A 24218-nucleotide genomic window follows, 5' to 3' on the forward strand; every position below is an offset into this window, starting at 1 on the left:
AATTAAATATTTTACACGTTTTTAAAAATGTTTTGAACAAAATTATAGAACAGAGGCGGAACACAACATAACAAAGCTCTCCATCTCATTTTGTTACTTCAATGAAACATTAATTAGTGGAATAATTATTTATCTGGTAAAGCAGAAATATATCCAACTTTATTATTAACTTTACATAAATCAGATGCCACATGCTACTCATATATCATAAAACTATGAATGGAATTAATGTACACGATCAATGGTGAGTGGTGAGACTTAAATCAGCTGAAATCCACTTATGCTGGGCCATTGGATGCCAACTTGATTATACAAGTAGAGACAATCTTTTGTCATTGAAACAACTTTCAAACTTTACAATTAACATCATCAACTAGCTCCTCTTGACCACCCTCAACACTGATACTCTTGTACCATTTAGCACAGAACAAGTATAACACAAAATCAAAAGCAACTATTCCTGCAAGTAGGAAGAAAAACCTATCCATGTGTCCTGTGTTAAGGTTATCTGGAATCCAACCTTTGTCATGTCCTCTTGCAGTGATTCTCATAATCACGTTCACCAGCATGCTACTCATATAGTTTCCAAGTGACATTGAAGCCATACAAAGTGAACTCCCAAAACTTTTTAAACCATCTGGAGCTTGTCCATTAAAGAACTCCAATTGACCAACATACATGAAAACCTCTGAAGCACCAACCAAAACATACTGTGGAATTTGATAGAATATGCTCATTGAACTACTCTTTTGTCCTGGAATAATATGTCTCAGCCTTGCAATCTCTGTCATACCTGTGGTATAAGTAGTTAGTTGTAACATTTTTTATGCAATCAACAATAAACATTTGAATGAAAGCATTAACTAAATTTGTTTGTTTTTACCTGATGCAACCATTGACAACATTCCAAATATTAAGCCAATTCCCATTCTTTGAAGCTCAGTAAGTCCTTTTGGATTACCACTCAATCTTCCAACTACTGGAACAAGGATTTGGCGATAAACTCCTGTGAATACAAGGACACTACAGATATCAAATGCAGACATACTTGCTGCTGGTAAACGAAATTCTCCTATTCTGGAGTTCATTGCATCTCCTTGCTCAACAAATAGTGAAGCCATTTGTGTAAATACAATTGAGTATGTTATAGTGCATAGCCAAACTGGTAGCATTCTTAAAATGCATTTCGTTTCCTCAACTTGTGTCACAGTGCAAAGCCTCCATGGATTGTTTCTACTATTCTCATCATCATTCTCTGTAATTGTTGCTGCTTTGTCCATGAATCTGCCCCGGCCCATCGCCACAAAATTAATCAAATTTTTAGTATAGGTGTAGTACAATACAGAAACATAGATGCTTATTATAAGAAAACAATTAACATGCACTATGCATATATGAATTGTTATTGAAATGTCATAGCTAGCAGTAACTTACTTCAAATCATCACTGTGCAGGATTTTTCTACAACCTTTTATGGCAGATTTGGAGCCATTGACCTCAAAAAGTTTGTCTGGCTTAGCAGGAACAACATTCCATTTCCTAACAACAATGGTAAATACCTGTGCAATCCTTGCCACAGGGTTTCCTGATGGCTTAAAATATCTATATCTTGGAGATCCTGATAAGAAACACAAAAGTGCTACCACAGCAGAGATCAATGATACAAAGAAACCCATTGTCCACTTCCCTGTATCCTCATAATACACTAACACAGTATTGGAGAACAAAGATCCAAGATTGAGTGAAAAGTAAAAATAACAAAAGAAAGCTACTTTTAAACCCCTCTCTTTTGGATTTTTCTCATCATATTGGTCAGCACCAAATGTTGCTAAAGTTGGTTGATGTCCTCCATAACCAAATGCAACTAAATATATAGACAAGTAGAAAATGTATACTCCAATTGATGATGTTGGTTTACAAGGAGTGTGTTCATCACCACAACCACTTGGGTTAATCAAGAAACGCCATGATGACAAAGTAGACAGTGCCAACCCCTATGCATTCACCACTTTTGTTAGATAGATAGATAGATAATTATACAAAACTCAAAAACCAATTAAATATACCAACCAGAACAAAGAAGAGTTGAAAGATTGTGCAAGTTAAGTAACGACCCCAATAAGAGTCACTGAGAAATGCTCCAATCAATGAGAACATGTAAACTGTTCCTGTCCATTTGCTCACATTATTAGCAGCTTCAGCATTGTCTTGACCAAGAACTCTAGTGAGGAACAGAACCAAGTTCACACCAACTCCATAGAAAGCTAAAGTAGCTAATGCCTGATTCACTGCATTCATTCATTATTCAATAATTGAGCTAAAATCAAACAAACAAATAAAGAATTAGCATGGACCATTTCATTAGTACCAAGCAACAGGGTTGCAGCTTTTGTGCCTCCTCTTTTCTTCTCATTCATTATGTCAATTTTTTCCATAACTGCCTCTTCTATGTGATTTTCATTTCTTTCCATTACCTATTAACATATTTATTTCAAAACATTTTTGTCAAATATTTTTATCATCATTTGGCCTTTCACCAGGTCTTACTCACATAGCTTTTCAAGTAAAAAAAGGGAAAATAAACATAGTAACGTGTCTATATGGACAAACGGACACGAGTGTTTTTCACCGAAACCAAAGTAAAGTGAGTCAAAATAGATAAATAAATAAATAAGAACATAGGAAGTAACTTTTAGTTTTAAGAATGGTTAATCACAAGTATATTATTTCAAAAATGCTACTTTAAGCGAAATGCTGTCCTTAAAACTCAATGATTGATTATGATTGATTGAGTGTAGGTGAATGTATATTTAATGGCTTCACTTAATTTAATGTTAGTTAAATATTAGTTATTTATTTATTTAATTTGATCTTTTATTTTTATTTTAAGTGATAGTTTAATTTTTTTTTATTTTAAAATATAAAAATTTAAATTGTCACTTAAAATTAAAATAAATGATTAAATTAAAAAGAAAAAAAATAACTAAAATTCTGTTAAGGGACTGTATGTATTGTTTAACTTAATATTTAACTTTAATAATATTTAGATTAAAATTCATCTAAAATGTAATTTGTGATTAGTCGTTAGGGTAACAAATTTTACCACGATATTTATAGAAAAGAAGACAAAAAAATCAACGGTGTATATGATAGTCCAACAATCACAGAAAAAACAACATACAATTCAATATTAAATACATTAATATGAATGATTAATTTTAAATTGTATTAATTAATAACAAAGTGGTCGATAAATTATTACCATTTGACCTAATAAATATTAATAAAATTAATATTATTTGTTTGCTAAAAAAATAAAGGTTGAGATATACAAAATTTGGAGGCATGGGATAGTTGCTTTTGTTGGAAACTATTTTAGTAGGTCATTTAGGATTATACAAATTACGGGTTAGATCGAATTTCGTGTGTTCCTTATTAAGTTTCAATATTTGATCGGATCAAATTTTTAACTTTAATCCATCTTTTAACTTGATGAGTTGCGGATTCATTAGGAACGAGAGATGAAATAAAGACGAGACCGAATCATAAGACGAGACACCAAATAGTAATCCTTAAACTATTTTTAGAAAAAATATTTAAACATAAATAAATTCATAATAAGTCACATATAGTTATCATTTGTCAATTCATTTGAGCAGAGTAGTTCACAAATATTGTTTTACAAAATATAAATTACTAAGTTAGTGATTAATTTTTGTAAAGAGGGTGAATTAATAATAACTTAAAATAATAACAAAAAAAAATAATGTTTTGTCTTTAAATTAATTTAAACCCAGTCGTTTTTCTACTTTGTATTTGTCATGTCCTTATTTTTTTTAGAATCCAGACAAGACGAATTCGTGGGACGGATTGGATACTGTACACTCCTTTGGTAATATATCAAATTTAATATCTTATATAATTACATTCTAAACTATATTTTATGTAATATTGCATTATCTTTTTTTCCCAATTTTACACGTATCTTCTATCTCTACCTTTGTAGACGGTTGTCTCAAACAAGACTTCCGTTTTTTGTATGGTTACCTTTTCAAGATGAAGAATTCACACATTCCATAAATAAATAAAAAGGACGAATTCACATATTCCATTAAAAAAAAGAATATGTCACACATAAAATTAAAAATTAACTTAACATCAAAGAAAAATATTATAAGAGTTTGGGTGCTTCAAAGATTGAATTTTTGAATGTTTACGGTGATGATTAGAAAGAAGATAGGAGTGCTAATTATTCCGAGAATGAGTGATAATAATGAGAAGTTTAAGATATTTGTTTGTTTAGTCATTGATCATTATACAATAATGTATCATATTTATATTTTTAATGTAATCAATTTTTTTAACATGGTATGCGAATTGCGAGATCTATTATTTTATGTTGCGTTCTTTTTACAATTATAATAGTAAGATTAAGTTAGACGATCCAATAAAAGTGATCTATAATTTATCTTATGTTACACCTATAATATTAGAGTTGTTAAAAAAATCTTAAAGTTTAAAGAATTTTTTAAAAATCTCATATTAAATTTTTAATATCAGGATTTTATTGTAATAAAATTTTCAAAATACTGATATATTATTTTATTATTTTTTGTGGGTCTAACTGAGAAGATTCGTAGACATAATGTTATGTTAATTGAGATTTTTTTTCTTAAAAAACTTTTTAAATTTAATTTTTCTCGAAAAAAATTCTCAAAAAAATCTAAAACATCTTTTTTCTCGAAAAAAATGTGTGAAAATAATTGATTTTTTTAATTAAAAAATTTAAGAAAGAAATAAAAAATTTGTAAATTATGTTTTTTTTAAAAAAATAGAAATAATATATTTTCTGAAAAACAATCAAAAGAAATTGTCAATTTTTTTGTTAAAAAAATTGAAAAAATAAGTCCAGAGGTCCCACTAAACCCATAAAGTTTTATGAACTTTTTAATTTTTGGATTATTTTTAATTATGAATATTTTTGACTCCTGCAATATATTGATTGTGGTCAATAAATAGTAGGTTTATAAAATTGGTACTTATATACATAATATTAGACTTTTTTTAAATAGAGTAGATTAAGATTTTTTTTATAAATCTATTTAAATAAATATAAGTCATGCTATTGGACCATAAAAACAACCTTTTTCACCGATCAAACCGACATACTTAAATAAATATAAATATTTTTATTATTATATTGAATTTTGGGCTAAATTACATCTGTGGTCCCTTAACTTAATTTCAGGTAACGTTTTAGTTCTTTATCTTTCTTTTTTCCCAACTTGGTCCTTTATTTTAATTTTAAGTGACAATTTGATATTTTATGTTTTAAAATTTCAATAATGTTATCCTTTTTTATACAAAAATTAAAAAAAAATTAATCAAAACTCATAAAATTAATTATATTCTTCAATATAATACAAATTTCATCAAATTCGTAACGCAAAACTTCAAATAAACTCATATTTTCATACTTTATTTGATATTGTTAGGAATAAAGGACTAAATCGGGAAAAAAAAAAGATAAAAGACTAAAACGTTACCTGAAATTAAGTTAAGGGACCACAGATGTAATTTAACCTAAATTTTGTATTTAGTTATCATTTCAATAATTGAAGCATATAAATCTAAGTGAACATATTTACTTATTTAGACAATGTAATTATAAAATAGAATTTAGATAATGTAATTATAAAATTGAATTGAACTATAACATCATTTAAAGTAAATAAAATAGAATTGAACTGTGACATCATTTAAAGTATGTTTGACCGTTAATCTATTTAAAGATATATCAATTTATTTAATTAAAAACATTAATATAAAATAGGTCTTCAAATAGATAAGCCATCAATACTAAACTTTAAAAAGTATCATACTCAAATATAAAAATAAATTTATGTCAAGTACCAAGCAAGACCTAAACTTACATGTTAATATATTTTTTTTTTTATCAAAACCATACTTAAACCTTAAATAGTCTAGTTCTACTTAAAAATATATTCACCCTTAAAGGTAGCCATTGATCCGATTGTATTCACTTGTTCAATAAATTCAAACTTATCTAATATAAAAAAATAAGATTGATTTATACTTTCTTTAAATAAGGTTGATTTAAGTTATTATTATTATTAGGCCCATTTGTTATAGATTATTAAAAAAATGATTTTTTTAAGAAGCTATTTAAAAATAGTAGAAGCTTTTTAAATCAATTAATTATAGATTAAAAAAGTAATTTTTGACATTCAATAATTTAAATATTTATTGTTAGAGATTTTAATATAATAAAAATCACATTAAAAAAAAAATATCTTAAAAATAATTTTTATGATTAGTTACTCAAACTAGTTTCTCATTTTAACCATTTATTGAAACTTTATTATTCAAAAAAGTTTGTAACAAAAAGATAAAATATTTAACACTATTTTTATGAAAATGTATTAAAAATAATTTTTCAGTTAAAACTTTTTTTGAAATTATTTTTAAAAAAGTTATAATTTTTTTTAAGTACTTCAAAAAATTTAAACAAAAATGTAACAACGAGTCTACTATTATTGGGTCAGTTTGATCTGTATTTTTCCTTTGGTTCTTGTATCGTTGGAAAAATAGAAACTCGACCAAATCAACATGAATATATTTATATACAAGGATTAATGTAAGTTTTAAGCAACATTTTCCCTATAAAAGTATGTTCAACTTAATCAACTAATTTTATCATAAAAAATATATAAAAAATATGTAATTTGACTATTTAATTTTGAAGTAAACATATTATTTTCATTTCGAATCCTTGTAATTTCCAATTAATATTGTTTGTTCCTTTTTCACACCATTTTACTAAATACATATAATGTTGGTCTTTGTGACTTTTCTTATTGCAAATTAATTTAATGTGCCATTTAATTTGCAAGTTATATTATAAAATCTAAAGCTCATTTATTTTAACACATATGTTGAGCCTATTAATTTTTGTTTTGATGTTGATAAGTAAATTGCTGACAGAGTACCTTAGGTTGGTGCATTATTATTAAAATATTTGGGAAGTTAACACAGAATGAATTGTTGATTCATCTGCAGCCTGCCTGCCAATGAACAAAATGGTGAGTAATTAAGGCAAGAAGAAGTGACATCAATTGAATTTTGAACTACTATAAAGTAAGACATCAATAGCTAATGCTCAAAAGTACTTTAATAAAACCATTATGATTATTATTATTATTATAATAAAGTAAATGCATAAATAAAAGCACTCACAATTAAGGCGTGGATCGAGAATCAGAATGAATAGGTATAATAAGTTAAGATGAAGAAAATCTTGAATTATAACATGCAATGCAATGCAATATATAGGAGAGTTGGGGAAGAAAGAGAGAAGGGAAGGATATATCATTTTCAAAGAAAGCAATTTATTATTGATGTAGCCTTAACTTAACCAAAAATACGGAGAGTGAGTGCGAAATATATCTTAAATGAAAGTGACAATACTGAATACTGAACAACAAGGAAGAGTCTTAAACTCTAGTCTCTTCAATGGTGGGACCTTTGGGTTTCTATTTCAGCGCAACAATGAATTCAACCTTTCTATTTTCTTTAATTGTTTCATTTGATTTGATACCCTAATTTCATTTTCACTTTTGAATTAGTAGTATGTGGTCACTATTCATTCCGAATTTGCTATCATCCATTGCCACGTGTCTTCTCTTTTGGTGAATATCTAATCTAACTCTGCAAGCTACCAAATTTAATGATTATGATCCATCCATCTACAGCTAGCTAATTGCTTGAATTATGCAAGCTCGTACAATTAATACCTGAGGACCTACCCATATACTATAAACATACACACCAGAGGAAAGGGTAAGTTCCCATACAAAATACCAACCCTTTTCTTCAGACCCTCTCGCTTGGTACAACAATTTGAGTCCAATTGAATTGTGACTTTGCCGTTTAATTCTATATCTTTTATAACTTTCTCTTCATTTTTCTGATCTCTTGACACATCATTCTCTCTCTCATCCAAACAATGTTATTTTAATCACATCAATACATCCTACAAATACTGTTATTATTTTAAATTTAAAGAGGTACTTGATCAAACGACCTGTCTACAGGTCAACGCCCAATTAAATCTGAAAACTAGAGCACAGCATGATAATGTTTTTTACGGTAAGCTTAATCCCATAGCATAACAAATAAATATGAAAATCAGAACTGAAACCACATCTTGGCTTTATGATTCTTATACAAGTATTAAAAAATATGGTTACAAAGGAAGACGATTGAATTTTAGAAGCTGAGGTAAGATTTCCCCAATCCCCACTAGTTAACATGAGGCAAATTAAAAATTGATTGACAAAATTATAGATAACAACTACAAAATTATGCAAGTTCAATCCTCGCCTAAAAACCATGTAAACTAAAATTTCTATCATATTCCAGGCTTGCGTAATTCATCTATTCCATGAGCAAAGTGACACTTTTCCCCAAAAGTACAGGATCCTTTGGTAAAGTTTTCGCACAGCTTGGTCTTGAAGTTGTTTGCAGGGGCAGAAGAATGTGAACTAATTTTTTTCCCTGGAGGACCAGAGACCGAACTCACATTTAGAATAAGGTCATGAACCATGGCACTAGCTTGTTTGATCTGATCAAAACTGCCTTCAAGCTCAATATTTTTAAGGTTAGGATCTGAGTCATGTTCTCTTATGGAAAGTTTAACTCCCGTTATACGACAAATTTGCTTGGAGTTAACACCATTTTTGCCAATGATAGCTCCAACGAGGGAAGCATTGATACTAATTTTTGCAGTGGCTGAGGCTCCAAAGCTGACAGCAGGTCCATGAGGTGGATGTGAGGGCTCAATTCGCCCACCAACCCTGCTGCTTTGCATTTGTCCCATGGCACGAGTATCTTCGTATGCAGGGACTGTGGGCCTGCCAAGCTCCCACTCACCATGGGCAAAGTGACATTTATCACCAAATTTGCAACCTTCGGCAGTATTGAACTTGTTGCACAATCGGGTCTTAACAACTGGTGGAGAAGACCCGTCTGGGAATGATGGTGGAACATTTGGATTTCTACCAATTGGTGGAATAGCAGGATTGCTACCAACATTGATCATCTGAGAGACAGCTTTAAATCCCCCTGGAACGTAATGCAGGAAATGGCATCCCTCACCAAATGGACATCCAGAGGTGCTGCACAATAGATGAAAGCATATATCAGATTATCAGACAACCATACATAAATTAACCACGTGTTCAGACTACAAAAATAGTAAATATCAGAATGACTTTAGGGATTCTCAAATCATTTTTGCAATTTGATGGAACCCAAATGAACAGATGTGTGCAAGTATTGTAACAAACAATTATCAAATATTGCACACATAATACACCAATATCTTCCAATGCAGAAGATGGCACAGAAATGGTAACAACACAACTTATAATACTTCTACATATTCTAATATCAGCATTATTTCATCCGCAAATAGAGATTATCACCGATAGATACAGAAAATGTGAAATACCATGACCTCACTGATTCTGATTCAAACAAAAATAATTATTTACCCCCAAAAATAAACCAGCAGGAGACAGTATAAAACTCAGGCACCAAAGAAGGAGGGAGAACAAGATAGAGGTCTAGTCAAATCTTATGCCAAAAAATGATAGCAAAAGGATTAATCCTAATATCGCACAAACATAAACAACAGAGTAATAAAAAGAGTGGTACATTTTTTTCAAGACAACCAGAATATAAACAGATAAAAGTGATAAAGAACAACACGGATTGTGACTACTTTAACAGAAAGTAGAAACATAATATATATTGTAAAAGATGGTGAAAATAGTAACATAAATTAGGCCCAGCAAGGACTACTTCTTAAAAAAGAGAGCTTGAGGATATTGCAAATGATCAAGATAAAATTCGGCATCAACATAGGACGGGCTTGCTCAATAGATGGGTGCCAAGGGTTTATTTAAGCTCAAATCATCATTTCACAACCTAAAACACTCAAACCATTATTTATTACACAACATCAACAACATATACCAAAATGCCAAATACAGTGTCTTAAACCTCCATCAATCACAACCTAAAACCTGAAAATTCCCAACGTTTGCCATCTTCAAAACCGTAAACTCAACTTAAAACTTTCCAGATAATAAAACATTTAAATCATTTCATATAGCAAATCTATCCTCTGCTCCCAATTCACTAAGGGAGGAGTTGGAGATTTAAGTTAATGGAAAATAATGAAAGGAAAGGACTTGATTGTAACAATAAAAAACTGGGGGGACACATTTCAATAAAAAATTTATCAAAGGATCAAATTTGCATAGTAGTCATTAATCATAGTGGAGAAACTATAGTGCAATTAACCAAAAAAATAAGGCATGTACGTAGTGATAATATTAAGAAAAGTGTCATGATTGTAACAAAGATTGGTTGCAACAGCTGTTTATTATTCTAATTGAATATGCACCACACACAACACGGTTATAAGTGATTAATAACCAGAAAATATAAGAAACTACCAACAGCACATAGGAGATAAACGATATAATTAACAGGCATATCAACAACGCATAAGTGATAAACAATATAGTCAACACACATTAAAATTATAATCTCAGGTCATGTATATTTTTTGAATACCAGAAAGTATCAAGTTTTTCAAACATAATCCACAACTAAGTATGTTATGAATGCCTAGAGCATCAATTATATTTTGCTTTATTGACAGATCATGCCGTAAGCCATGTACTACTCTAGCCATTTTATTAATCTTTGTCATAAGGTTTTGCATAAAATTGTACAAAACCAATATATGTGGATCAAGTTTTGCATCCCCAAAAGATGATAGAAATGCTTTTGTTTATATATAGCCTGTCAAGCACTTAACAGAACTGATCTTGAGAATCAACAATTCTGTTCATAGTCTTGTTATCATGATTAGAAGTAGAACCTGTACCACAGCTTTAATTACCCAATTGATTAGTGAAATCATATGGATTGTTGTTGCAGAAGATTTTGTATCATTTATTTTCTGAAACATTAGAAAATTTGTACATATATGAAATTGCATTATATTTTATTTTAGATAAGTTAAAGATTTGAACCTGAAAAACTTTGTGCATGGCTTCAATTTGCTTCCTAAACCAGATTGAAAGGACTCCGTTTCTGTTGAAGAACATTAATTAAAACTTATTTTATCTTTTAGGCTTCAACTTAAAATAACACCCGATGACCATTTTATGTGACTTTTTAAGCAATTTTAGCTCGTTTGAATTTAAGAATATTCAGTGTTTTCGGAGCAGGATACGAAAATTAATAATTCAGCGTCTAATGCACAAAGCCTAAATCAACTAGAGTGTATGAAGATAGGAGAGAAAATAAATTACAGAAGGTATTAAAAATAAAGAACCTTCATTTGTTCATTCGACACATAGCAAAGTAAGGGAAACAAGAAGGAAGTGATAAAGCTGGCAAGAAGAAGAGTAAAAAGACAAACCTATTCTTCCCCTCTTGGCGCCGCCATTGCCATTGAAGGAACCTTCAGGTCTTCCCCTCTTGCGATCCATTGAAGAAGTGCAAAAACCTCGTCCAATTTGAACTCTAGGGTTTCAAGCACACACAACGAACAACGAACATCGAACCACATAGCTATTTACCCATTTTTTGCTTATATATATACGCATGAGGTGACACGAATGCAACCCTCCACCTCCTGCCCTATCCTGTTTGGATTCGCATCCTTTAATCATTTTCAATTTTTATTTTAAGGTTGTTTGTAGATTTTTTTATTAATAATTTAGATATTTTTGATAAATTATTTTATATTTATATGACATTTTATTATTTTTTTAAATTGTTATAAAAAGTAATTTTTTTAAAATCTATTAAAAACAATTTTTTTTATTTTAAGTAATTTAATTTTTTTTTAGATTTGCATTTTAAAAAAAACTTTGACAAAAAGAGACAAATTTTCAAAAATGATTATATTTTTTCCAAAAAAAGCAATTATTTTATAAATAAAGATATAAAAAACATCTACCGCAAACTACCATTAAAAAATCATGAATATTGTTGTAAAAAATATTTATTGCTATTATTAAAGAGAAACTAATATAAATCATTTGATCGATGCATCGTCCAACCATCTTTAATTTCTTTTTCATTAAAAAAGTAATATCTGCTTCAAATTTTGCCACAAACTTCTTTAGGGTCTAAAGTGTCGTTTTATTGATTTCATGTTTTACTTTCGTCCATCATTTCATCTTTGTTTCTCTTTGCATCATTTCAGGTTTCATATTCTCTTCCCACGCTTGTTATTTCATCTTAATTTGTTTTTATTTTTTATTTTTTTATCGCGTCTCTATGGTTTTTTATTCAAAGCCTATTAAAGTCAAATTTACATTGCCACAATGCATTCCTTTAAATATACGGTGAGGACGTGGTAAGTGATTTTCCTTTTCATGTGTCTTGTTACTTTGTACAAAAACTGGTTTTTACTCAAAACCTCAATTTGTCTACAATTGATAAAAAATACTTGTGTTAGGTTAAAATATTTATTTATACTGAATTTTATAAAAACTTTGTTTTAGAGCAAAAACATCCAAGTATAAATCACTTCTGTCCCAATATCATTTTAACCACATCAATTTTGCAAAATCAAATTTATTTAGAAGCATGTTTGACAAGTATTCAACCAAAATACATTCTTTATTGCTTTTTTGTTTATTTGATTTTAAGTATACATATATGTATATAGAGGGGGAATGATGAATATAGTTTAAAAACACTTGAGTTGGGACTTATTTTTTTATCACCTTGATTTGCAGAGCTAGCAATGAATCAGCATATTAATTCTTGACAGACAAATGAAACTCAGAAGGAGGTGATTAGGAAGGTTATAGTCTTTCTCTTTTAACATCGTCATTGATATGGTTTCCGTTATTTATTACCCATTTGTATGATGAATAATTGTTTAAACATACCTACAATGCAGAAATATGGCAACTGGCTTGAGAAGCATGGCAAGAGTGGGAAGTCTTCTGTCAACAATTCATTGGGTCAATGAATGTCTTGAAGCTCTCCACCGAAACAAGGTTCATCCTATAACCTTTGAATAATTATTCCATTTAGGTTGTTTTCACATTTAGTTTCCTGAAACTGAAATTTCGATTAGAGTCATCTTACAACATTAGCTTTCAAGAGATTTTTGCCATCAATTTAATTTCTTAAATGATATTTAGATAATCAATTTAGAAGTTTACTCCTTTTTTTGGAAGTACCCAATTTTATCTCCATTAAAATATTGTAAAATTAAAAACATATCTCAGTTTATCTTTAAAAAACAAACATTAGTATAAAAGGGAAAAAAATCAAATTATGAAAAAAAAAGAGAGAAATGACCATTGACACTAGCCAGCCTGATTTGGAAGATTTTTATAATTGAGGAGGAAAGATGTGTTTTATGGTAGGGGGCAAAGGGTTAGAATATAAAATAAAATCTTGATATTATCTTGGAATATCTTTTAGAATTAGCTTTCAATCTTATCATATCATATTGTATAAATAGGAATACAATATTTGTAATTATCTTATTGCTTTTAAGTCTATATAGAGTCTCTGTGGTGTAGTTTAAACACGGGATTTCATCATATTTCTTTATGTTTTCCTCTTATTCAACGTGGTATCTAGAGCCTAATTTGATCCTCCTTGAACTATTTCACCAGTATTCTGATGCCGAGTTCCCAAAAATTTGGGAATATAATCATAGTTTTCCCCTTTTCGGCTACTATCACTTCCAGCCACCATCACCACTGCCGTTGGCTACCACTAGAAAAAAATATTGTCGAGTTTTCCATCATAAGTAGCTGCTTCCATTGAGCGTAGGTTCTTCTGCTATATGCAGGCCAGAAGCTGCCCCACGCGCGTTCATGTGCCACCAACATCTGATGCATTCAGCCCATGCACCATCGCCAACAGCCACGCGAGCGGGCACAACTGACAGACTTTCAACACATTTTTTTAGTCATTCAATCGGTTTTCCGTTCCGGATTTGGGTCCCTCTTCACTTTTTGATTTCAGGCCACAGACACCTAGGTTCCAGTTTAAACAATTTTTGTTTCTCGGTTTTGGACACATTTTCTCTCCCCATTGACCTATCATGGCTTCTTTTTTGTTATAATTGTGTTGCTTCTTCTTTGGTGTTTGTCATTCAATTTTTTTTTTTAATAATAGATCATATTAGTAACTTCTATTCCTATCAACAATCATTCCGCTGGTGACATTTTCATAGATAAAACATATCAGCGACGATTTCATTTCTTGTTGATGATAGTTCCGACAGTAACTTTTGTTGTTTACAACTCACACCACCCTGTCTTTGACCAAGATGCATTGGCATGCCCCTGTCTTCATCCCAGATGTACTGGTCTCATCCTTGAGTGCAGATGCTGTTTGCCCCAATTGTCTCTCAAGCATTAGCTAGCTAGAATACCGAGGGTAGAGTAAAATAAACTAGGCATTATTTTTTATTCGAAACAACTGTGGGTGCTGCGTCAGCTTCTAACGGCAAGTGGTGGCTAAAGTAATGAAGTCCACTAAAAGGATCAAATCATACACATTAAGTGCTTTTAAAAGTATATGATATCACCAATGCCCATGAGTGGAAGAGGTTAGACTGTACAATGTGGCAAACTAGATTTTAAGAGAGATGTCTCATATTTATTGTCTATTAGTGTTTGAATAAGATTACTTAATAAAAAACCTTTTGGAAACAAAAAAGTATGCGATCTTTAAATTTAAAAACACTAAATCATATTTAATTTGATACCAAACATATCATACTTCAAAAATAATTTTTAAAAATATTACAAAGAAGAAAGTTTAAACTTAAATAATTTATCATAAAACAAAAACATTGTTAATTACACAATTTTTGGAAGTTCGTAACCAAAATATTCCACCTGACCATTTCAACCACTACTGATGGAGGAAATTCGTTGATTAATGTAGCAAAACTAAGCCCCGAGGATTATTTGGATAATTTACTGGATTCCTACCTTACTCCAAAACTAAGAAAAACACATGCCAAGAATTTTAAATTTGATAGGAATCAAGCAGAAATGGTTGAGGCTATATATGTGAAGAAAATAGTTATCTTAGGCCGTCGGCAATTAACTCTTCAAAGGGCGATAATAGAGAACTTTTAAACAAGCTATTTTGTTGTTTGAGAGAAATGTGAATCAGACTCTTTGTGTGAGCCATCGGAGCTATTTGAAATAGCGACAATCATGCTTTGAAATAAACAAATTAATTTGTGGATAGAAATGACATGTTCTTCTTGGTTACTAACACTTATTTCAAACACAATACAAAAATGGCACAATAAATATAAAAGCAATCATACATGGCCATATTTATCTATGCACAAATAAATTAAAGAGATCACTAAAAGCATACTGTACTTATGACTTTCACTTGGCATTTACATTTCAAATTTCGCTTCCTCATTTTGATTTGTTTGTCACTTGAACTCAATAAGATTGCGATGTGCAAGATGGCCACCAAAGATATAAACTCAATCTTGTCTGAATCACAAATATAGCTCTGAGATGATACATTCAGACTTTTATTGAAAGAACTTGGGCAGGAAGCTAAATGTTTCACTCTGTTCCAAATGGAGGTTGCATTTATTCCTTGATGAAAACTAAAACCTGGAAAGAAATAACTTTCATTAGTAAAATTGATACATGTAGCTGTAATATAGGTGTATTTATGAATGTTAAGATTATAACTTACATGATTTATAGGGAACAGTACTTTCGAATTCCCAGCTTACTTGTAGATTGGTGGTGGCGGGGAAGCATAAATGTAAACTGGTGGTGGCGGTGATTTCACTGGAGGGGGAGGTGATTTGTAAATGTATGTGGGAGCCGGAGATGGGGATGGAGGAGGTGGTGATGTGTAGTGGTATGGAGGTGGAGGAGATTTTATAGGTGGGGGAGGACTCACATAATGGTAAGGAGGTGGAGGAGACGACGTTGGTGGTGGAGGGGATTTGTAGTAGTAGGGAGTACGAGGAGTGGGAGATGGTGGAGGAGGACTTTGATAGTGATAAGGAGGTGGTGGAGATGGAGATGGAGGTGGGGGAGATTTGTAATAGTAAGGAGGTGGAGGTGACGGGGATGGTGGTGGAGGTGATTTGTAATAGTAGGGAGGTGGTGGAGATGGCGATGGTGGTGGTGGAGAGTGATAGTAGTATGGGGGAGGAGGGGACGGAGAAGGTGGGGGTGGGCTCTTGTAATAGTATGGAGGTGGAGGAGATGGAGATGGTGGAGGGGGACTCTTGTAGTAGTAAGGAGGTGGTGGAGATGGCGATGGTGGTGGTGGAGAGTGGTAGTAGTATGGGGGAGGAGGGGAGGGAGACGGTGGAGGTGGACTCTTGTAATAGTACGGAGGTGGAGGGGATGGAGATGGTGGAGGGGGACTCTTGTAATAGTATGGAGGTGGAGGTGATGGGGATGGTGGTGGAGGTGATTTGTAGTAATAAGGAGGTGGTGGAGATGGCGATGGTGGTGGTGGAGACTTGTAGTAGTAAGGTGGGGGAGGGGATGGTGAGGGTGGTGGAGGAGATTTGTAATAGTATGGAGGTGGAGGGGATGGTGATGGTGGAGGTGGTGACTTGTAATAGTATGGTGGAGGAGGGGATGGTGATGGTGGTGGTGGAGACTTGTAGTAGTAAGGTGGGGGAGGGGATGGTGAAGGTGGTGGAGGAGACTTGTAGTAGTAAGGTGGGGGAGGGGATGGTGAAGGTGGTGGAGGAGACTTGTAGTAGTAAGGTGGGGGAGGGGATGGTGAAGGTGGTGGAGGAGACTTGTAATAGTATGGTGGAGGAGGGGATGGTGATGGTGGGGGTGGTGACTTATAGTAGTATGGTGGGTGTGGAATTTCTTTAGGTGGGGGAGGAGAATGATAATAGTATGGTGGAGGGGGGGATGATCTTGGAGGTGGAGGAGATTTGTAATAGTATAAGGTGGGGGAGGGGATGGTGAAGGTGGTGGAGGAGACTTGTAGTAGTAAGGTGGGGGAGGGGATGGTGAAGGTGGTGGAGGAGACTTGTAATAGTATGGTGGAGGAGGGGATGGTGATGGTGGGGGTGGTGACTTATAGTAGTATGGTGGGTGTGGAATTTCTTTAGGTGGGGGAGGAGAATGATAATAGTATGGTGGAGGGGGGGATGATCTTGGAGGTGGAGGAGATTTGTAATAGTATGGAGGTGGAGGGGATGGAGATGGTGGTGGTGGAGACTTGTAGTAATAAGGTGGAGAATAATAATGGACGGGTGGAGGCGGAGATTTGTACTTATAGACTGGTGTTGGAGGAGGAGGTGATTTGTAGTAGTAAGGAGGGTTAGGTATAGGTGATGGTGGAGGTGGAGACTTGTAGTAATATGGAGGAGAATAGTAATGTACAGGTGGAGGTGGAGACTTGTACACGTAAGTAGGTGATGGTGGAGGTGGTGACTTGTACAAGTAAGTAGGTGATGGTGGAGGAGGTGATTTGTACAAGTAAGTTGGTGATGGTGGTGGTGGGGAATTGTACTTGTAAACTGGTGTTGGAGGAGGAGGTGACTTGTAGTAGTAAGGAGGTGTAGGTACAGGAGATGGTGGAGGTGGAGAATTGTAATAATAAGGGGGTGATTTCACAGGAGGGGGAGGTGACTTGTAGTAATACGGAGGAGAATAATAATGGACAGGCGGAGGGGGTGACTTGTACGTGTAAGTTGGTGACGGTGGAGGCGGTGACTTGTATATGTAAACTGGTGTAGGAGGAGGAGGTGACTTGTAGTAGTAAGGAGTTGGTGAAGGCTTAGGTTTTTCACATTCTTCAAAATGCTTCTTAGAAGCATAAGCGAAGGGCTTAGCCTTGAGCACAACTTCATACTTATCTTTGGATTTGACCTTCAAGTCGGTTCCCTCGTTGAGCTTAGTAGGTATGTTGAAGGGAGAGTTTTTAGGTGGAGCATAAAGCTTGGCTTTGCACACTACGGAACCATATTTGACATAATTAAAGTTCGGAACTGTGATGCTATACTTTCCATTGCTCTTAGTTTTACCGTAGGCCTTGATGATGTTCCTTCCAGCTTTGCATTTTACCTCAACAACAGCACCTGTTTGAAATTAATATATTTTACATGTTTCAACGTAGTGAAATATAAATAATGACAGAAATATTACAACGCCTTATTTTAAGCAGAGCACGTGTCTAGCTAAGCTATCCATGTCCCAGAGCATGTTCTTTATTAGGTAGCATTATTCAAAAGATAACGAATCAAAATATCTGTCGTATTGGTTTTCTTTATTACAGGCTACAACCAATTATTAAAAATGTTGTATCTATTTATAATTAAGTTGATTCTTTTAATAGGTCTTGGTGCTCAAAGGTGAAGGGTGCATGCAGAAGATAAAATGCTTCATTTACTGTTTAAAAATGAATAACTAAACTTTTAATGCACACACTATTACCAACTGTGTAATAAAATCTATTATATTTGAGTATAATAATTATGCAATATTTACACAAATATCTGTATGGCGGGATATAATTGAACTTTGTGTAATTTTTTTTACACTCTTCATACTAACTAAATCCATTATTTTTTTCTCAAACTATAAAAATATTTAAATGATATTTAACATGAATAATTTATTGTAAAAACTAAAGATTTGAGCTAAATTTTAAGATTTCAAGATATTTACAATATCCGAGCCTCATCCAAAAGTGACAAATTAATTAGTAACAGCTTTTCTATAAAAATTAGTGTAGAGATTAAAATCAAAGGGTTGAAAAATGAATGTAATGTACCTTTGAGGTGTTTCTTATCATGAGACTTTTCGGGATACTCCCAGTCATAACATTTGTAGCTATATACTTTACCCACTACCTTCACAATCAATGGGTGGTGGTAGGGATGTGGGTAAGGATGTGGAGGATACACAACAGGTGGAGGAGGAGAATTATAGTAATATGGAGGTGGAGTGTACTTGGGTGGTGGTGGGGATTTATAGTAGTAAGGTGTTGGTGGTGGTGGCGATTTTACAGGAGGTGGTGGAGAATTGTAGTAGTAAGGTGGATGGGGGATTGGAGATGGAGGAGGAGGAGATTTGTAATAATAAGGTGGTGGAGGAGATGGTGAAGGTGGTGGAGGAGATTTGTAATAATATGGTGGCGGAGGAGACGGTGAAGGAGGTGGTGGGGATTTATAATAATATGGTGGTGGAGGAGACGGTGAAGGAGGTGGTGGGGATTTGTAATAGTATGGTGGGGCCTTGTGTTCATATGGTGGTGGAGGAGATTTATAGTAGTAAGGAGGTGGAGGTGAGGGAGAAGGTGGAGGAGGAGACTTGTAGTAGTAAGGTGGAGGAGGGGAGGGAGAGGGTGGTGGGGGAGATTTGTAATAGTAAGGAGGTGGAAGTGATGGAGAGGGTGGTGGAGGAGACTTATAGTAGTATGGTGGAGGAGGGGAGGGTGAGGGTGGTGGGGGAGATTTGTAGTAGTAAGGAGGTGGAGGTGATGGAGAGGGCGGAGGCGGAGACTTGTAGTAGTATGGTGGAGCCTTGTGCTCATATGGCGGGGGAGGAGACTTGTAATAGTAAGGTGGGGGAGGGGATGAAGAGGGTGGTGGGGGAGATTTGTAGTAGTAAGGAGGTGGTGGGGAGGGAGAGGGTGGTGGAGGAGATTTGTAGTAGTATGGTGGAGGAGGGGAGGGTGAGGGTGGTGGGGGGGATTTGTAGTAGTAAGGAGGTGGAGGGGAAGGAGAGGGTGGGGGAGGAGACTTGTAGTAGTATGGTGGAGGAGGGGAAGGTGAGGGTGGTGGGGGAGATTTGTAGTAGTAAGGAGGTGGAGGGGAGGGAGAGGGTGGAGGAGGAGACTTGTAGTAGTATGGTGGAGGAGGGGAGGGTGAAGGTGGTGGGGGAGATTTGTAGTAGTAAGGAGGTGGAGGTGATGGAGAAGGTGGTGGAGGAGACTTGTAATAGTAAGGTGGGGGAGGGGATGGTGATGGTGGAGGTGGAGACTTGTACTCATAAGGAGGTGGTGGTGAAGGAGATGGTGGTGGAGGTGACTTGTATTCATACGGTGGAGCCTTGTGCTCATACGGAGGTGGAGGTGATGGGGAAGGAGGTGGTGGAGACTTGTATTCGTAAGGTGGTGGTGGTGAAGGAGATGGTGGAGGAGGTGACTTGTACACATAAGGTGGAGCTTTGTGCTCGTATGGTGGTGGTGGTGAAGGAGATGGTGGCGGAGGTGACTTGTACTCATAAGAAGGTGGTGGAGGAGAATAGTATGGGTAACCATCAGCAGCAACGGAAGCCACGGTAGTAGAAATCAGAACAATGGCCAATGCCATGGCCATTTGCGGCCGAAGACGACCCCTTTTGGGGTCACTGCCCCTAGCAATCATGGGCAGAAGGCAAAAGGTGGCCAATGCTTCTGATAAGATCCTCACCAATATCTTTTTGGAAGTGGAGGGAGGATAGAGGGAGAGAAGAGAAATTTGAAATTAGTGATGACTGATAAAAGCTGCATGAAATAAGTATACTTATAGTGAGAGTGAGTCGTTAAAGAAGAGCTGTCATGAGGGACCAATTCAAAATATTCATTTGGTTTCATTTTGATTTTAATGGTTTATACTATGTTTCCCCCCAGCTGGCCTTGTGACTTTTTTAAGCAACATTATTTTGCTAACTCTCTTTCCAATTTGATTTCCTACAAACGGCTACCCAATAGGTCTCTATCAAAATTCCAACTACTACTAATTAAAATATAACTCAGCATCTCTCTACTCTCAGTACAGTATTGAACACAAGTTACCTTAACTTCCTATTCTTTTATCATTCCCTCCTGGCTGAGTTGCCTATCTTGACGAAAAAGCAACTCCTAAATGCTTTATTCACCTTTTCTTTTCTTTTTATTTCTATTGTTTTTTAGCAGGAAGGAAAAGTAAATACTGAATAGCATATTTTGCATCACAAATTCATTATTTTTGTTTAAGTTCTTAATGGCTGGCAGCTATTACAAGCATTGGATCAAAATCAAATCCTTTTTTTGGTTTAATAATAAGGGAGAAGATATTTGACTTTTCTTTATTTCTTTCTGTACGTTTTGAACATAAGCTTTTGGCAGTTTGTGATGATAAAGAATAATCCAAATTTCCCTTATTTTGCTACTGGTACACGTGTTCATTAGGTACCTTACAGATTGTCATAGACTCAATTCAATATTAAAAAATGACCATTTATTTCATTTCTCATGTACAATTATACACCTGTGTACCTTAATTTCATAAATGAGTATAATAATTATACATTTGTGCTCTTTAATTTCACTAAATGAGTGTAATGGCTGAGGGAAGTTGCTACGGGAAGAGTACAAGTGGATTTCCACTTTAGTTCACCTCCACTTCCACTTTCTTTTTGAATTTTCCCAGCCATGTGATTTCTCAATGATGATATTAACATGTGCATATGCATGAAGAGCACGTTGCAGCTTTTGCAGGTTATTCGAAGCACACACTTTAGAGGGAGAAAAAGTTAGAAACAAAAAACCAGGAAACGATTAATTAAATTTTGTGCACAAATTATATGTATAGTTGTGTTAATATCACGTGGAATTAATTTGATATGTCTGTCTCATAACGAATTATGTATCAATGTTTGCTGATGCATAGTTTTTAGCAACTGATCATTGTTTGCTCTAACATAAAATTATGACAGCAATAAATGCACACTATTGTACCATATTGTTATTTTATTCTGCCCTTCTGTTGGATAGATAATTTAACTGTACAACCAAGCTTTTTCCAATTAAAAATATCCCCCATAGACCAAGTGGAGGAAATCAGGTACAGTTTTCTAAATGATGTTTTGAACAAATCTCTCTCTGGAAATGGAAGAAAAAAAAACATGGTAACTTTTTGGTTTCGTTACATTATTCCAGCAGATCTATTTGTTTACTGTTCTTGAGGCTAATATTAATAATAATAACAATAATAAGCTGGCACTGGTAGTGAATTCCCATTGTAGTTATAAAATACTACATATCTGCCTCATCAATCAGAAATAGGATAGAATGTGTGTATTTGACTGTGTTTCCATGTGCACCAACTAATACTTATAATTTTTAATACCAAATAGCCAATGTGGCGCTCTCTCATTCATCATTGTTTATGCTAGTCAATGCCGTGTAATAGAGAGTCTCTGAATTAAGTGTAAATAGAACATCAAATTATTGATGATAGTTGAATTTAAGGGAAAATAAAAGTAATCTTAATTGGATTTGATAATTTCAAACATAAATGTGATTAGGTGATTTCAAAGATAAATTGGATTGGATATTGGCCCCATAATGAAGCACGGTAGTCATAGTGGGGTGAAAAAGCTAGAAAGAGACAAGGATTGGACAGTGGAGGACAGACAGAGTGTTTGGAATTGGAATAATATAAGATGGAGGACTGCTCATAATGTAGGAATGATAAGAGTAATTACAACAATCAAAGAAAGACTTTTCCTTAAGCAGCTACTAATTCTTAAATTAACGTCATTTGACCACTCATCAACCACTTTTGTTTCTCATAATTAGGTGTAGTGTAGTGTAGTGTACAGATTATTACCATTCTGATGCTATCTTCATCCAGCCATTAATACCAGAATCTCTTCCAATTCGAAGTATAATTTCCCCCTCCCCCTAGGTTTGAGGTCAACTATAGATTTCTTGAGTTAGATTCAGACTCGCTTTAATTTTATGCTCTTGATTTGTACAAAATCAGTTGTCAAAGCATTTAATTGATTTCTCAATTTCAGATACTTTCGAACTCTTATTGTAATTAAGACTATTGGTAAAGGTCTTGGTTTGTGAGTTAAGAGATATCTAAGAAGTTTTAAGGATATCTCATTTAAATTTGAAAAACTAATATATTGCTCATAAAAATTGACTATAGCTAAAGGTGAAATGAACTAAGAATCAAGTCTGAATTATTTCATGTTTTACTTTTGTTAATAATTAATCATTCCTTTTTATTTTTCACCAAAAAAATTATTTATTTTTGTTTTGTGAAAGGGAGATTTACATAAAAGGAAACACATTTATCAACTCCAACTAGAAGGGGCATATTGTTTTGCAGGTATAGGTTTGTAATGTGGGTCAAGTAATCTGAACAGTGACTTAGGCTCAACAGGCTCAAACAAAGCAATCATGCATGGCATGGGTAGGCATATTTGGCTCAAATTACGTACAATAAAAATTGTTTGCATCAAGTAATAGTGTGTAGCAAAATCATGCAAAAGTAATTAATAAAAAATCAAGCCAAGTTTGTAATCATAATGGTGTCTAACCTTTGTCTTATCTTAGAACAGAAAAGCATATTATTCATCAAAAGGATAAATTATCTAATGTTTTTCTAAGTAAAAGTGGTTTTTTTTTTTTATATAGGTTTCCTTTATTAATGATAATTTTATTTGAGACGTGTTAGATATTAAATATAGATATATCTTCTAAGAAAATTCAAATATGAATTTATCACGTTGTAAGAAGTGCAATTTTTTCCGTTAGACTCAACTTTATTGGTTCACACAGAAACATATCAATTAAAATTTTGTCTACTTTTTTCGGTCAATAAAATTGTTTCTTTTGAATTTGTAAATCTTAGATCAATGAATGGAGACTAAACACATTTTTTATCATAGTGAAGAGAATGTGCCAAACTAATTTAGATTATATGTATTCAATTTTGATTCAAAGTCTTTTTTTCAGTTCATTGTTTATCATATTAATAAATACATTTTTTTACGCCATGCATTATACTACCAATCAATTGTTCTACTATATATACATAAATGTCTACATGTATTGTACAATGCAATCAAAATATCAAAATATATTATTAAAATAAACTAATATTCTATAATATCGTTGTATATTTAATTAATATCTCGTGGTGCAACGATTGTACTTGAAATCTATGATTATAAATAGTGTGACTTAAAAAAATGACACTTCGTCAAGTTTTTTACTAAAATTCTGTTTGAGGGATTAAAACTGAGGAGAAATAAAATAGGAAAACTATTTTCCTGATTCAACTAAAATAGAGAACCAAAACTGCAATTAAACCTTAAAAAATATTAATAACTATTTGTCATATT

The 24218-nt window shown here is 33.4% G+C and overlaps 3 protein-coding genes and 1 long non-coding RNA gene across 10 annotated transcripts; 1 reads left to right on the forward strand and 3 right to left on the reverse strand.

Annotated features, from left to right (window-relative positions):
* Positions 1 to 102: 102 nt before the first annotated feature.
* LOC101499163 (protein NRT1/ PTR FAMILY 7.1-like) lies at positions 103 to 7324 on the reverse strand. Of its 4 annotated transcripts, none has more exons than XM_004497349.4 (7): positions 7258 to 7324; positions 7011 to 7085; positions 2369 to 2474; positions 2071 to 2288; positions 1435 to 1994; positions 884 to 1284; positions 103 to 793 (listed from the first exon to the last, which is right to left on the reverse strand). In XM_004497349.4, the coding sequence occupies exons 2-7, from the start codon at positions 7023 to 7025 to the stop codon at positions 348 to 350; spliced, it is 1746 nt and encodes a 581-aa protein (XP_004497406.1). In that variant the 5' UTR covers positions 7026 to 7085; positions 7258 to 7324; the 3' UTR covers positions 103 to 347. The 4 variants fall into 4 exon arrangements, with proteins under 4 accessions (XP_004497406.1, XP_073223148.1, XP_073223149.1 ...); XM_073367047.1 differs by having other exon boundaries at positions 7011 to 7081; positions 7258 to 7274; XM_073367048.1 differs by lacking the exon at positions 7258 to 7324 and having other exon boundaries at positions 2071 to 2280; positions 7011 to 7081.
* An 878-nt stretch (positions 7325 to 8202) lies between these two features.
* LOC101499880 (zinc finger CCCH domain-containing protein 14-like) lies at positions 8203 to 11767 on the reverse strand. Its single transcript, XM_004497352.4, has 3 exons — positions 11522 to 11767; positions 11130 to 11190; positions 8203 to 9197 (listed from the first exon to the last, which is right to left on the reverse strand). Exons 1-3 carry the CDS (start codon positions 11589 to 11591, stop codon positions 8432 to 8434), a joined length of 897 nt encoding a protein of 298 aa, XP_004497409.1. The 5' UTR covers positions 11592 to 11767; the 3' UTR covers positions 8203 to 8431.
* A 382-nt stretch (positions 11768 to 12149) lies between these two features.
* On the forward strand, positions 12150 to 23400 carry LOC105851910 (uncharacterized). Of its 3 annotated transcripts, none has more exons than XR_012162617.1 (4): positions 12150 to 12313; positions 12852 to 12919; positions 13019 to 13118; positions 22386 to 23190. It is a non-coding gene; the product is annotated as an uncharacterized lncRNA (long non-coding RNA). The 3 variants fall into 3 exon arrangements; XR_012162618.1 differs by lacking the exon at positions 22386 to 23190 and adding an exon at positions 21556 to 22345; XR_012162616.1 differs by lacking the exon at positions 22386 to 23190 and adding an exon at positions 23201 to 23400 and having other exon boundaries at positions 12151 to 12313.
* Positions 15316 to 20661, reverse strand: LOC101500219 (uncharacterized). 2 transcript variants are annotated; one of them, XM_073367046.1, is made up of 4 exons: positions 18886 to 20649; positions 17863 to 18190; positions 15820 to 17020; positions 15316 to 15734 (listed from the first exon to the last, which is right to left on the reverse strand). In XM_073367046.1, the coding sequence occupies exons 1-3, from the start codon at positions 20480 to 20482 to the stop codon at positions 15856 to 15858; spliced, it is 3090 nt and encodes a 1029-aa protein (XP_073223147.1). In that variant the 5' UTR covers positions 20483 to 20649; the 3' UTR covers positions 15316 to 15734; positions 15820 to 15855. The 2 variants fall into 2 exon arrangements, 1 of the variants encoding a protein (XP_073223147.1); XR_012162615.1 differs by having other exon boundaries at positions 15820 to 18190; positions 18886 to 20661.
* Positions 23401 to 24218: the final 818 nt, after the last annotated feature.

This window comes from Cicer arietinum, chromosome 4 (genome assembly GCF_000331145.2).
Source record: "Cicer arietinum cultivar CDC Frontier isolate Library 1 chromosome 4, Cicar.CDCFrontier_v2.0, whole genome shotgun sequence".
Classification (NCBI taxonomy): Eukaryota; Viridiplantae; Streptophyta; class Magnoliopsida; order Fabales; family Fabaceae; genus Cicer; species Cicer arietinum.

Bases quoted from the DNA above. Each gene is read 5' to 3' on its own strand.
- LOC101499163 (XM_004497349.4), bottom strand. The intron at 1,995-2,070 runs GTTGGTATATTT...GTGAATGCATAG, and splicing joins TTCAACTCTTCTTTGTTCTG to GGGTTGGCACTGTCTACTTT. The intron at 794-883 runs GTAAAAACAAAC...CTTATACCACAG, and splicing joins GTTGTCAATGGTTGCATCAG to GTATGACAGAGATTGCAAGG.
- LOC101500219 (XM_073367046.1), bottom strand. From the start codon at position 20,482: ATGATTGCTAGGGGCAGTGACCCCAAAAGGGGTCGTCTTCGGCCGCAA. The intron at 18,191-18,885 runs GTACATTACATT...AATTTCAAACAG, and splicing joins TGATAAGAAACACCTCAAAG to GTGCTGTTGTTGAGGTAAAA. The intron at 17,021-17,862 runs GTCACCTCCTCC...TCCACCTCCAAG, and splicing joins CCAACTCCTTACTACTACAA to ATCATCCCCCCCTCCACCAT.
- LOC101499880 (XM_004497352.4), bottom strand. From the start codon at position 11,591: ATGGATCGCAAGAGGGGAAGACCTGAAGGTTCCTTCAATGGCAATGGC. The intron at 11,191-11,521 runs GTTTGTCTTTTT...GTTCTTCAACAG, and splicing joins CGCCAAGAGGGGAAGAATAG to AAACGGAGTCCTTTCAATCT. The intron at 9,198-11,129 runs GTTCAAATCTTT...TCTATTGTGCAG, and splicing joins CCATGCACAAAGTTTTTCAG to CACCTCTGGATGTCCATTTG.